Raw genomic sequence first — 15437 nt, 5'->3', positions numbered from 1 at the left:
TCTTCTGTAAGTGATTGTAGAGGCGGTTGCTAATTGCAGCAGGTGGTAGGCAGGCAAGTGATTGGTCGATAGTTCTTTGGTTCTTTTGTATCCTTGCCTTTTGAAAGAAGGAAAGTGATTCCTGATGTCAACCACTTAGGGCTATTGCTTGGGTCCTTGATGGTGTCATTCAAGGCCCTGGTTAGTTGTTTATGGAGGGCACTTAAATGCTTAATCCAGAAGTTGTGCAGCTTGTCTGGGCCAGGAGACTTCCAGTTGTGGGTCCGCTTGATGGCCTGCTGTACCTCACACATTGTAATGTCAGTCCATACATCCATTGCTACATTCTGGAATGCTTCCTCCTCTTGTTTGATCCAAGTGGCTTTGGTATTGTGGTCTGTGCCAACTTCCAGTATTCCACGCCAGAATTGATCGAGTCGCTTTTGAGAGGGAGGTTCCTTGATGGTGATTTGCTGCTCGTTGAGATGCCGGTAGAATTTGTTGGCATTTTCATGGAAGAGCTTATTTTGATAGTAGTGCTCACTCCGCTTAGTAAACCTTCTCAACCTCTGAGCTTTGGCCTGTAGTTCCATCTTTATTTCTTGTTCGAGCTCGCATATGGTCTTATTCCTTCTTCGGCTCTTGCATAAGATGCTCCTGGCCTTGGCATGTACTTGCTTTGTTGTGACACCTTTTTTTATTTCGCTAAGGATGGAGAGGTCCTTGCGATGGTTTTCAATTTTTGTTCTGATTTTCTTCTTCCATGTTGGTTCTTATGTGGGCTTTGTAACTTTCTCTTTTGCACTCTCTTTTGTGACTTTTTTTTGCTCTCGTGACTTCTCTCTGCTGCAATAACAGCAGCAGTCGCGTACATTAATTCATTGATTTCTGATAAGTTTAGAAGGTTATCTTTGATGATATTGGTGAGGGCCTGATTTGCAGCTTGAATATCGTGCCGTATTGCCTTGTTGAGATGAATATTTTTCAGGTTTCTGCGTTGATCCAGGGGGATTGCCTGAGTTTCAAGCAGCTTAGTAGAGATTCGATCTTCCATATCCAATACTGATTCACCTTCATGGGTATCCGTATGCTGCGGTGTTTGTTCAGCCTCGGGCTCTGGGGGTTGTAGGTCTTCAGGTTGTTCAGTGGGGAAAGTGTTGGTTGCGATGCATTATTTTGCTTTCGGACAGCTGCCACTATCTGCTCAAGTTTAGTGCCGGTGAGCTTCTTGTTCTTAATCCACCTCTTGGTATTAGCAAGAGTATTTGAGTTGGTGGCTGTAAAGATGTTTGGATTCCTGCCTCGCCAGATCGTGTATGTACCTTTTACTACCCCGCCATCAGTGTTGTTCTCTTGGGCGAAATAATAGGACCACATCACATCCTTGTATTGATCCTTTGTCCACTGGTTTCTTGTTTTTCTGTTGGTTATTTCTGCGTTGGTGGACTGTGCCTACGGTGTTAATGCTGCTTCAGTTAGGCCAACTTGAGATTGGACCTCGGTCTGGTTGCTATCTGAAGCTTGGCTGTTAAGGTTTGCCGACTCAATAACCGATTTTTCGACCTCAGTTTGTTCGGCGATCACTGAGGGACGCGCTCTTTGTTGACCCGCGCGATGATCGATGCGGTATGACTTTCGTATTGGCTTATTCGTCATGGTATGATATTTACTATTTAACTCATAGTTAGGGCAAACTTTCCTGGACATCAGGGCACGTCCATACGTTCGTGGACCATAATGTCGCAGTTATTAGGAGTTTGCTCCTCCAGATCGAGAGCGGTATTTTTTATCGAGACACCATCTCTAGGGGGTTGCCGTTCAAGGCTAAAGAGTCCCTTCTACCCATGAGACAGACTTGCCCCCGTCGGACGCCAACCCGATACTTCAAGGTCTCGGAGAGAGCTAACAGGTACTACCCCTTGCTCAAGGGTGACCTGGAGGTAGTTGTGACAAAGGGTAACCTCATTCTCCCACGTTGAGACTCCACAACCGGATGCAGTTTAATCATATGCGAAAATTTATCTTTATTACTTCTTCTTAATTATTATTAATATAATTATTATTATATTATCCATTAATTAATTATTAATTTGTTTATTTAATTATTATTATTATTAATTGTCATCATCAATCACAATCCACATGCAATCATTCACATCCCAATCATCATCCATCAATTACTATTGTTGTTATTGTTATTAATATTGTGAGCCACGGCTATATATGAGGTTGTCTTTATGGTGTGAACTTTCAGCGTTGAGAAAGGACACCTCACGATTGCGCGAAGCGACGATAGATCGAGTGACATCGCACGATATAAGCCTCTCCTGGATCGTGAGTTTATAGTTATAGCTCTCTCCACAAATTCAGAATCCGTTCGGTTTCACGATCGTTTATTTGTACCTTTGTTATACGAACCCTCAACTTCAACCACGCTGAGCCAAGGGCAGTAATCGCAAAACATAGCTATTAAAGTATACCTGTGGTATTCCCTGTAAATATTAACTTGCAATATAGACATGCGCTTTAACGAGTGCGGTAGCTATATCTGCAGAACAATCCACGGAACAGTGACGTGGTGCTGTGTTCTGGTTTCATTATTTCACTTATTACGTTTAATCAGAGTATAATACATGTTGCGGTCATGCGTGTTGTGTGCGTGTGTGTGTTGTAGGCCCCGTCAGAGTCTTCCCTGGGGTGTGGCATCGAGAGCTACGTGTTAGACTACAGAGCCGGTGCGAGCGGTCCCTACACCAATGTTCTCATACCAGCGACGCACACCAGGTGACTGGAACACTCTCCATCGCTCCCATCGCTCCCATCGCTACTGTTCACTGCGATTTCATCACGCATCTTTAGCTCTGACTTGGGCATTCACAAATCATAATGAAAATGATGTGATTACAACAATGATAATTAATGTATACCTACAACTATAATTAATAAAATAAGTATAATATAATAATTTATCGTAATTAACAAATAAATATTGATAATGATCACATAATGATAGGCCCTACTGGTAATTATTATTGAAATAATATACAAGTTGGGCTTTTTATGAATTTCTATAATAATCATAAAACAAATCTATGCCACACCATCCATATCTATATCTATATCTATATCATATTTATTTCCATGTCTGCCATACACACATACACGTAGTTGACAAGCATGCATCGTCATCGTTTTGCAGCTACACACTGGAGGAACTTGATCCCGGGGTGACGTACGACATTAGATTATCTCTGAACACGACCGCAGGGGAGACGTCAGACTCCGTACGACTACAAACGACAACGTCGAATAATGGTAGGTGCATGTACACTGAATGTTGCTATTTTCATTGCATTCCTAAATTTCTCAAATTTCGTTCTCAGAATTTACTCGAGGTAGTTGTGATATTGAATAATGTGAAACCTAACAGTACCATAGATATTACAATAATATCGTACGTTGTCGTTTGCAATAAGGCAGATTTATCCTACTTCTGCTGTTGCTGTTGTTTTTGTTATTATTATTATTGTTGTCGTTGTTGTTGTTGTTGTTCTTCTTCTTCTTCTTCTTCTTCTTCTTCTACTTAGTTGTACTTGTTGTTGTGGTTGTTGTTGTTCATGTTTTTGTTGTTGTTGTTGTTCATGTTTTTGTTGTTCTTGTTGTTTTTGTTGCTACTACTATTGCTACTACTACTAGTGATGATACTGTTAATACTAATAATTATTACCGTAATTTTCATCTTTGCTACTAATCCACGCGATTTTAAATACGGTACAAATAAGTTACGATCCGTAAGGAAAATAGAGCAACGTTCGGCGATGGTTTTACAGCGCCCGGCACGGTGCAGAATCTGGTGACAACTGCTTCTAACTTCTCCGTCGCCGTGACGTGGGACCCTCCCATCGTGGTGGTCGACAACATGACGGGCTATGTGGTCACCTACATCCTAAAGAACCGCAAGGTATACTAGCAGTGCAATGCCGTTGACGTGGTCGTTCATGTACCGAATATTTAAATATCAATGTTCAATTTAGTCATTTATTCAATCAAAGTATAATACGACCCTAAACGATAGAGAGAAAAATTGTCATCGTTGTTGTGCAGTTTATGCGATCTTGATGAACGAAATTCAGAAATGCAGTTTACACACACTTTTAGAATATTATACACCTTTTTTTCGGATACATCTTTTCAGAACTGCGAGACTGTTTCCCGAGGTGCTTCACAGATGGCGACAGTGTCTATGGATCGTACGTACGTGGAGTTGGAAGGGTTGCTGCCTTACTCGGACTATGAGATATCCGCCCAGGTGCAGGCTGCGAGCGGGAAAGGGCCAAAGGTCAAGAAGCGTGTGCGAACACTTGAAGCAGGTACCGGAGAGAAGGGCGACGATTTGTGTTGTGTGTGTGTGTGTGCGTGCGTGCGTGCGTGCGTGCGTGCGTGCGTGCGTTGCGTGCGTGCGTGCGTGCGTGCGTGCGTGCGTGCGTGCGTGCGTGTGTGTTACTCTTCTTAACCACGTGTGCTTGCAAGTTCGCAGGCAGACTCGCACTCGCAGTGCTTGCGTACAGGCGTGTTATGTACGATCATTACACGATTATGTCGACCCCTGATTATATTCAAACACACATAAAATACCTGCACACGTCACAAAACATCGTCGGTTTAGACATTTTCCTACCCTTTTCAGCACCAGATGGCGCTCCTGAGGTGATCATGTTCAGGAACATTGGTGAGAAGAACATAGACGTTGGTTGGGAGCCAATAGAATGCCTGCGCTCAAACGGCATGCTCACGCAGTACGAATACAGCGTGTCCGATCACCATGGCAACGTCAAGCAGACAGGCAAGGTGCCCGCGTACGACCGACAGGTGAGAAACGAATGATAATAATTCAGAAATCAAATAATAATTAGTGTTCTGGGGGTAATTATTACGCATGCGGGAGAATCGGTTGTCATATATATTTAAAGTGCATATTACATCCATGCTTGAGATTCATCCAGCATGATATTAGTCAATTACTTTAACATTATAACGTGCATAGTATACACATACTATTCACTGTATGCTATACTATATACAGTTACTATTTATTATGTACTACACTATATTATGTAAACAATATGTATATCAGGGAAATGGCAAAAGTGTCCTTTATAGACAGGTGTCTATTATATGAAGGAGGTTTCACCGTGTAACTGCCACTCAAGGACCCCCCCCCCCCACCCAAAGTGTCTTTTATAGACAGAAACTGTTCAAGTGATATAATTACATGTTTATACAAGTTTGACTACATATATATATATACTATTGTATACAAGTGTTCATGATTTTAGATTCACCTGAAATCGCTAACTCCGTACACGGAGTATGACGTCGCTCTACGTGCGAGAACCGTCGCCGGTGCTGGACTGTACAGCCCGCCGGTGCACTTCAGCACGCTGGAGTCAGGTGAGACCAGTCTATAATTACGTTAGAAAACAGTCTATAATTACGTTAGAAAACAGTCCATATTTACGTTATTAAAGCCTATAATTACGTTCTACACCGATGACACTGTAGGAGTGTGTGTGTGTGTGCGTGCGTGCGTGCGTGCGTGCGCGTGCGTGCGTGTGTGTGAGAAAGACGTCGCTACTGGCCATGGCGACAAAGCCGCGCATAGATTACTTTTTACTTCAGGTCGTCCTCCTCGGTCGTTTACATTAGGGAGGTTGTCTCGCCATACTAACTACTAAATCTAGAATAATCTGAAAAAAGTTGCGTTTCTGGAAAATTTCCAGACATCCCAGAGAAAGGCGTGATCTACGTAAAAGAAATGGTGTAGTATGCAGACTTTCACAGTAATGGCGATTGAAATGGTTTTACGGCACCATCAATGAATCTTTTCTCCCAACACTTTGCTTCTCGAAACTTCGCACGTTCATCTTGATAATTCCTTTCCTCGATGCTAGCGAAATTTTTCCGCGTCTCCTCGTGCTACGTATAACACATTATTATTATTATTATTAATGTATTCATCGGTGAGTTTAGAGATGATAAGAAAGGGTGGTGAGACGTGTGTCTCTCTTCAGTGGTTGTGATGATCTGGTTTGGAAGACCCCGACCCTTGTTTGACCACGCAAACACCTGCAAGTAACAAACCTTCCTAACACCAAAGACATGTGTGTGTGTGTGTGTGTGTGTGTGTGTGTGTGTGTGTGAAGGGGAGGCATTTGACCGTCTCAGTGAGACACAGATCTACTGCCACTACACCGTGTGTGAAGTGGAGGCCTGGGCCGCCTCTATGGAACACGGATCCACTGCCACTACCCCCGCGTGTTTAAAGGTAGGCATGGACAGTCTACATGAGACACAGATCTATTCCCCCTACACCGTGTGTGAAGTGGAGGCATAGACCCCATAGGATAGTCTCTATAGAACACAGATCTGTGCTTGCGTGCGTGCGTGCGTTCATGGCTGCGTTCGTGCGTGCATGAGTGTGCATGTGCGTGCCAGTGCATGTGAGTACATTCGCGCGTGCATGTGTGCGTGCGTGTAAGTGCGTGGGTGCATTCGTACGTGCATGTGTGTGTGTGCGTGCGTGTGCGCGTGCATGTATGTGCGTGCGTGCGTACGTGCGTATGGAGCAGGGACGTTACCTGTATGATGTACTGTGTGTAAGGTATGAGATCGACGAGGGAAATGCTGCTGCTGTTGGAAGCTGGGTCGGTCACAGTCACGTTCAGCTCGCCGTAGCCAATTGCACGCTTCCATCGTCCTGTCACGTGACTCTCTAGCCAATTAGAAGACAATCATATAACGTAGACCTAAGTACTGAGCGGAGAAGTGGAGCTATGATTGGTAAATATTGAGTTATCACTATACGCACATTAATAACATATTATTGAATGATTTCATTGGAATGGAATTTAGATTACAGGATTTTTTTTGCATTATTCTTATGTATATATAACAATATATATATATATATATATATTGTTATATGTACGTATCAAACACTTAGTAAATTCTATAGAGCATAGAATAGACGTTATAGTTACGCTGAGAGGGTCTATGTCCCCCAGGGTATATGCCTAATATGCCGGACCGTTCCTCACAGCCCTACCTCACTAACGATCTATGGGAGTGCGCCTTTCCGCCCTAACCCCTAAGACCTTAAACCCTAACGATAACCACATATCAGCATACCGTACCCAGGGTACGTTCCGGCAGTACCTGCCTGGGGGACATAGACCCTGTCAAGCTATAGTTACACTCTCCGTCGCTCGGCTCACCATGTCAGCGCTGCGCGTGTTGCGGCTGCCGCTCTTCCAGTAGTGCACCTCGTACTGTACGATGTTGCCGAGAGATGGCGACGGCTTCTGCCAGACGACGGTCAGTGTCCTTGACGTGACCGATACAGCCTTGACCGCGTCCGGTTCAGCTGCACTACGTATGGCAAGCAGAGAAGCGCGTGCTTACAAACCCCCTTTAGATATACAGATGCTTTACTTATACAGATCCCTTTACTTATACAGATAGCTTTACTTATACAGATCCCTTTTTACTTGTATTTGATTAAATGCAATACAGACTTAATTTAAATAATAATAAACTAATAATAATAATAAATAATAATAGATCTGTTATACGTAAGCATGAGGAGACGCGGAAAAATTTTCGCGTAGACATCGAGGAAAAGGGAATTTATAAGATTAACGTGCGAAGTTTCGAGAGCGAGTGTGTTGGGAGAAAAAATTCCATTGATGGTGCGTAAAACCATTTCATCAGATTATTCTAGATTCAGTAGTTAGTAATGGCGATACACCTTTCCTAATGTAAACGACCGAGAGGACGACCTGAAGTTAAAACGCATCTAATGCCCGCGGGCTTTCGTCGCCATGGCCAGTAGGACGTCCTTCTCACACACACGCAACGCGCACTCACGCACGCACAACACACACACACCCACCACACACACATCACATCCACACACACACAACAACACACACACACACACAACACACACACACAACACACACTACAATACACTCCTACACGCTGTCATCGGTTGGTAGAACGTAATCTATAGGCTTTAAAATAACGCTAAATATAGACTGTTTTTTCCCTAACGTAAATATAGACTGGTCTCACCTGACTCCAGCGTGCTTGAGTGCACCGGCGGCTGTACAGTCTCAGCACCGGCCGACGTTTCGTCGCACGTAGAGCGACGTCATACTCCGTGTAAACGGAGTTAGCGATTTCCAAGGTGATATCTAAAATCCATGAACACTTGTATACAATAGTATAATTATATGTAGTCAAACTTGTATAAAACATGTAATTATGAGTCTATAAAAGAGACTTTGGGGGGGGGGTCCCTTGAGTGGCAGTTACACGTGAAAACCGTCCGTGAATATAATAGACACCTGTTCTGATATAAGGACAAGCTGTATGTTGCCCATTTCCCTGATATACATATTGTTTACATAATATAGTGTAAGTACATAATAAATGGAGGGTGAGAAGTCGGTGTAAGATAGGAGTTTCTACTATGAAGAGCAGGCAGATGGTGACAGGCGTGTGGAGAACATAGTTAGATGTTTGTGTTTTAAGTCAATTCATTTGGAGCGACTGTGATAATAATGCTTATGAAAATCCAATCACCAACACGATTTATCAGTGCGTTGGAGCATGGTATAATGCATTCAAGCATGCGATACCTGATTGAGATATGAACTTGGATATCAAACTTATTAAAATATTTATATATATTCACCAGCACCGTAGCATTAATCTCCATATCGCAAATTATGACCGTAATAAGAATAAATTAAACCCTAATACCTATATCTCCAGTAACATCTATAAATTATAATTAACGTGTTGAGTGAAAATTCCTGAAGTTTATCTATCAATTCGTTTTTTCATCACTAGTATATCGAGCTCGATTAACCGTTGCGAGGTGAGCCAACACTTGCCCCGTGTCTAGCTAATAGACGACTTGTGCAGCTCATCTATGGAAGTGCCACGACTATACTGGGCATGTCAAGCGCTGGTATCATAACAGTCGTGCGTACTGTGCGCGTTGAGAATGCGCTCGTGACTTAGAGCGCATGCCATTTGCGTGTTGGACTTGGCCGTTCCCGCTATTAGTAACGCCAATCTCAATAGAGTCGGTCCGATCACTCCCTATGTTCTTTTCCTCACCAAATGTTTCTGAACATGAATCACCTCAGGAGCGCCATGCTGGTGCTGGAAAAAGGGCTAGGCAAGAACTTGTGCTAAAATCCGGACGATGTGTGATATATTTTTTGTGCAAACGTGCTGGTCAGGTATCTCTATCATTGTTGCTGATCCATCATGTAAATGTGAAAGAGTCCCAGGAGGGTCGACATAAGTGCGTGTAATCAGTCGACTGCAACTATAGATCCTCCCCCTGTGACCTGCTCAAGCACTGCGCAGCTCGTCACTCCTCGAGTCTTGCCTCGTCCGAACTTCTGGCAAGCACACATCGTTAAGAAGTAAACGACGACACCGCAACCACGCAACGCTACGCACGAGCACGAACGCCACGCACGCACTGCATACAACAACACCACACCGCTAACGCACGCACGCACGCAACTTGCACGCACCGCACGCACGCACGCTCGTACAACACACGGCCACACAGCCCACACAACACCCAATCACAAGAGTGCTGGCCGCCTGTCCTTTACATCCGGCGACCGTTGCTCAAGTGGTTCCGCTACACGCTCTTTTGACCTTTGGGCACTTTACCCTGTCTCGTCACTCCTGCTACCTGTGCGGCGCGGATATCTCATAGTCCCGAGTAAGGCGCAACTCCTTTCCCAACTCCACGTAACGTACGATCCATAGACAACTGTTCCCATCTGTTGTGAAGCACCTCGGAAAACAGTCCGTTCTGAAAGTATGTATCGTCGAAAAATAAGTGTGTATAATATTTCGTAAAAGTGTGTGTTAAACTGCATTTCCGTGGATTTCGTTCATCCAGATCGCATAAAACTGCAAACAACAAACGGATGACACCATTTTCTCTTCTTATCGTTTAAGGTCGTAATTATACTCTTGATCTGAATAAATGACTAAATCTAGTCGTTGAACATCTGATATTTTAAAATATTCCCTGGAGCGTACATTTTGAGTGGTATTGAAGGACCCGTACCGCCACGATCTACGGAGACGTCAGTTTGCCAACGGGAGGCGAATTGCACCTGAGTCGGAACGGTAGTGCAACGAGTGAGAGGGCGTATCTTCCTGTGCCGGTTCTTCTTCGTTTACAGCGATGAGCTGCTAGGGCCGCGTGTCGAACCAACATAGCCCGTCGATTGTTGTCGACCCCCCACGTGAGTGCGAGGTCCCCTACGTGCGGCGCGACCGAGTTAGGCTTTAGCAAGGTCAGTTGTCACGAGATCTCCCTTGCATCCGTGCCCGGGGCGCTGCAATCAGCAAATGACACATCAGCCGAACGTTGCTCTCGTATTTTCCCCTTTTAAACGGAATCGATAAACTTAGAGTTTTTGTTACCCGCATATTTTTAAAATCGGCGTGGTTATTACTAAGGTCAAATGACTCGAATACATTACGGTAATAATATCTTCAGTCTATAGTATTTTAACAGTAATCATCACTCTATAGTATTAGCTGAGGTAGCCAAATAGTATCAACAACAAAACAACAAGAACAAGCAAAACATGAACACACACCCCAAACAACCAATACAACTCAGTGTAAGAAGAAGAAGAAGACACCAAGAAAGCAACAACAATCAACAACAATCAAACATATATATCAACATTCCTGCTATCCTAACATAAATAATAATAACAAAATACCACAAGCATCACATGCATAAGTAAGGGATAGACACTCTTGTCTGATGCAAAAACGTACCAACGTATCGAATATTATTCGTAATCAGTGTCTAATGGTTAAAAACTGTAGTCCCTCTTCACACTATCTAGTTCGAATAATCACAACTAACCCTTCGAGTAAATTCCTGAGTAACCGACAATTTGAGACAATTTTTAGGTAGTTGCACGATGACGAATACTAGCAAACATTAGGTGTACATGCACGCTACCACGTTCTATTCGACGCCGATTGTCGTTTGTAGTCGTAAAGCAGGAGTCCTGAACGTCTTCTGCGTCGTGTTTCAGAGATAATCTAATGTCGATACCCGCGCGATCATAGCCTCTGTCCGCATATATGCAAACACAGCGGAGGCGGTCCGAACGTTCGATCCAAAGTTTCTCAGTTTGGTAGGCTGGCAAAACGATTTGACCGATGCATGCTCTGTACCAACTACGGTGTGAGTGGTGGTGTGTATGGCAGACATGGAAATAATTAATGATATCACATATAGAGTAATATGATACTGGATTGGTGTTTTTTGTGGACACATAGATTAGACCTGTGTTTCCTTGAATGATTGTATAAGATAAATTCATTAATATAATAGCCCAACATGGTTAATATATTTCAACAATCATAATTACGCCAAGTAACTGTCCGTCGGGGACGTATGGAACGTGAGCAGTTTAGCGGCTAGCGTATCAAGACGCGCGTTTAGCTGTGATTTTACTATTGTATTCCACATTAGTTTCTATCATAGCTTTCGTATGGCGGGTGCGCTGCATACTTGTGACTTGGCATGTATTACAGTGCCAATTAATCAATAATTTATTTGAATTTAGATTGTACGATAAATGGTGATTTATATTAATATCTTTTTTATAAAAAAAAAAGAAATTATTTAATTAGGTTGTAGGCAGTCATTGACCCGTTATAATAATCATGTAGGCGTTGGATATGATCTACAGATGACATATTCTCATGTAAGGCTTAATCCTTGTGATGCCCAAGTCCCAGAGCTAAACGATGCGTGATGAAATGCCGCCAGTGAACAGTAGCGATGGGAGCGATGGGAGAGATGGGAAGAGTGGGTACCAGTCAGACCTGGTCGTCGTTCGTCTGGTCATGGTAAGTAACATCATGGTAGGGAACGCGCCGCTGCGCACGGTCTCTGTAGTCCTCGAACACTGTATCTATGCGATGCAACAGCCCAGGGAAGACTCTTGATCAGCGGGCCCCCTACAACAACACACAGAACTTTAACCCGTCTGTGAGCTTAGCTTACCTAGCACAAACGCTATCGACCATGACCGTGTGCAAATCATGTATCTATACTTTGATTTAAATAGGGTAATAACTGAATATAATGAAACCAGAACACAGCACTCGCACCGTGTTAACGACGTCCAAACTGTTCGGTGATTGTATTATGCCATAGATTTAGTTGTGAGCCGGCCATATCGAATCACGTTTTAATAGTAGGCACTGTTTTTTCGAGTATTGGCACATAGTTTAATATTTTTACATGGGAATACCGACAGGTAGTAGCTTTCTAATTTTAGCTATGGTGTTTTGCAAACGTGTCACTGCCCTCTTGTCTCAGCGTGGTTGAAGTTTAGAGGGATTCGTAATAACACAACGTAATCAAATACACGATTCGTGAAAGCCGAACGGAGCGATTCTGATATTTGTGATGGGAAGAGCGTATATACAGCTCTAACTACACGATCCAGGAGAGAGGCTTATACGTCTGTGCGATGATGTCTATCTACTGATTCTATGCGTCTAGCCGTCTTCGCGCAAATTCGTGTGAAGGTGGTCGTTTCTCAGTCGCTGAGAGTTTATCACACCATAACAATGAGATTAAACCTTTTCTGTGAATAGTAGCCGTGGCTCCACATTATTGAATGAGATCAATAACAAACACTAGTAATGTATGTGAATTGATGATGATGAATGATGATGGATGTATCGCATGATGTATTAGAACAATAATGATGTAAATAGATAAATCAAATGTATTATAAAGCAATAACTATATTATATAATGAGTTAATTAAATAATAATATATTATTAGTGGTATAAATAATAATAAGAAGAAAATAAAGTGAGATAATAAGATTGGTTCCCTGGCTTATGACTTTAAACCTGTGCATCGTGTGTTAGTTGCGCAGTCCTCTAATATACGTGAGAATTGAGTTTACTACGTTTGGTCACAATAACCCTATGATCCAGGTGCCACCCTTGAGCAGGGGGTAGTACTGTTTATCTCTCTCCGAGACCTTTTGAAGTTCGGTTTGGCGTCCGAATGGGGGCAAGTCGTCTCATGGGTAGTAAGGGGACTCTTTAGCCCTTGTAACGGCAAACCGCCTAGATGATGGTTGGGTCTCGATAAAAAAATACCGCTCTCGTCTGGAGGAGCAATACATCCTTATAAACGTTGCGACATTTATGGTCCAAGCGAACGTATGGACGTGCCCTTGATGTCTAGGAAAGTTGCACCTATAATATGATTTTTATAACTAGTAAATATCATACCCATGACGAATAAGCCATACGAAATGTCATACGCATCGATCGTCCGCGCGGGTCACGAAGGAGCGCGTCCCATTCCAGTGAATCGACCGACAAGCATGAGTGAAATCGAGTTATGTGAGTCCGGGCACCTTAAACAGCCGCTTCAGATAGCACCAGAACGGAGGTCCCAAATTCAAGATTGGCCTAACTGAAGCCAGCAATTAACAACACGTAGGCACAGTCCCATAAACGCAGTAATAACCAACAGAAAAACAAAGAAACCAGTGGTACATAGATCAATACAAGGGTGATGTGTTCCCATTTTATTTGCCCAAAGAGAAACAACAACTGATGGCGGGGTAGTACAAGGAACAATACACGAATGCTGGCGAGGCGGAATCCAACATCTATGATTTATATAAACAGCTACACCAATACTCAAATTAGCATCTTGCTAATATACCAGAGAGGTGGATTAAGAACAAGAAGCTCACGGCACTAACTCTGAGCAGATAGTGGCCAGTCTTGTCCGAAAGCAAAATAATGGCAATCAGCAATCCAACAACTTTCCCCACTGAACAACCTGAAGACTTACAACCCCAGCAGCCCCGAGGCTGAAAAAACACCAGCAGCAAATACGGATACCAACATGAGATGAATCAGTTATTGGATATGGAAGATCGAACTTTCTTCAACTAACGTTGAAACTCCAGGCCAATCCCCCTGGAGTAAAACGCAGAAACACTGAAAAAGATTCATGCTTCCAACAACCCAAGGCATATACGCACGATATTCAAGCTGCAAATCAAGCCTCACCAATTATCATACAAGATAACCTTCTAAACCTAATCAGTAAAACCCGACCTCAAATGAATAATGTACGCGAATGCCTGCTGTTTTATTGCGAGCAGAGAGACTCACGACACACACACAAGTTCAAAAAGAGAAGTCGCAAAAAGAGAAAGTTATCAAAGCCCACATAAGAAACCAACATGGAAGTAAGAAAATCAGAACAAAATTGAAACCATCGCAAGGACCTCTCAATCTTAGCGAAAAATAAAAAAGTGCTCACCAACAAGCAAGATACATGCCCAGGCCAGGAGCAAAATCTTATGCAAGAGCGAAGAAGGGAAATAAGCCATATCGACCCGAAGCTTCGCAACAGCAATTAAAGATGGAACTAACAGGCCGAAGCTCACGAGGTGGTAAAGGTTATTAACTAAGCGGAGTGAGCCACTACTACATAAATATAGCTCTTCATGAATAATGCCCATACAAATTCTACCGCATCCTCAACGAGCAGCAAAATCACCATCAGGAACACTCCACATCTCAACAGCGACTCGTTAATCAATTCTGGCGTGAGGAATTATCTGGAAAGTTGTCACAGACACAATCCAAAGCCATTGGGATCAAACAAAGCAGGAGAAAGCATTCCAGAATTGTAGCAAATGGATGTTATGGACTTGACAATTACAATGATGGTTGAGGTACAGCAGGCCCATCCAAGCGGAACACCATAAACTGGAAAAAGTCTCTCTGCCCAGACAACTGGCACAACTTCTGAGATTAAGCCAAATTTAAGTGGCACACTCCCCATATACACTTAACCAGGGCCTTGGAATGACATCATCAACGGACCCTAAGCAATAGCACCCATAAGATGGATTTGACATCAGGAATCAACTTTCCCTCTTTCAAAAGGCAACGAATACAAAAGAACCAAGACTATCGACCAAATCACTTGCCTGCCTCAACCATGCTGCAATTAGCAACCGCCTCCGATACAATCACTTAACAGAAGAGCGCATACCTACACAGATGAGCAGAAAAGACTTGGTAAGATAGAGCGATCTAGAGGTGCAAAGACAACTGTTAATTCTCATCTAGGAAACATAATATGACGAGCCATGGACAAAAAGCTCAGCAGGAACCTACGGAATGGGCGTATGAATTGATTAATAAGAAAGCCTTCGACAGTAACCCAGATTCCTGGAATTTGCAGCCATGAGAATCTATCCGTATGCAAACACATCATTCAGTTCATGGAAGCTACAATAAAGAATTGAAGACTGAAATGCTC

The 15437-nt window shown here is 43.1% G+C and overlaps 1 protein-coding gene across 1 annotated transcript in view; it reads left to right on the top strand.

The window, feature by feature from the left end:
* LOC106807116 (receptor-type tyrosine-protein phosphatase delta-like) overlaps positions 1-15437 on the top strand; it is a 32019-nt gene that overhangs the window by 12206 nt on the left and 4376 nt on the right. Inside the window, exons 6-14 of the mRNA XM_014809376.1 lie at positions 2234-2313; positions 2654-2763; positions 3179-3294; positions 3810-3940; positions 4175-4349; positions 4667-4848; positions 5316-5430; positions 11913-11964; positions 15245-15333. Of these exons, the coding sequence (XP_014664862.1) occupies positions 2234-2313; positions 2654-2763; positions 3179-3294; positions 3810-3940; positions 4175-4349; positions 4667-4848; positions 5316-5430; positions 11913-11964; positions 15245-15333 (1050 nt within the window). The remainder of the gene's footprint in view (positions 1-2233; positions 2314-2653; positions 2764-3178; positions 3295-3809; positions 3941-4174; positions 4350-4666; positions 4849-5315; positions 5431-11912; positions 11965-15244; positions 15334-15437) is intronic.

The sequence above is a fragment of the Priapulus caudatus genome, unplaced genomic scaffold, assembly GCF_000485595.1.
Source record: "Priapulus caudatus unplaced genomic scaffold, Priapulus_caudatus-5.0.1 Scaffold197, whole genome shotgun sequence".
NCBI lineage: Eukaryota > Metazoa > Priapulida > Priapulimorpha > Priapulimorphida > Priapulidae > Priapulus > Priapulus caudatus.
Note: the sequence above shows the minus strand (reverse complement) of the source record. Positions and strands in the feature narration are given on the sequence as shown.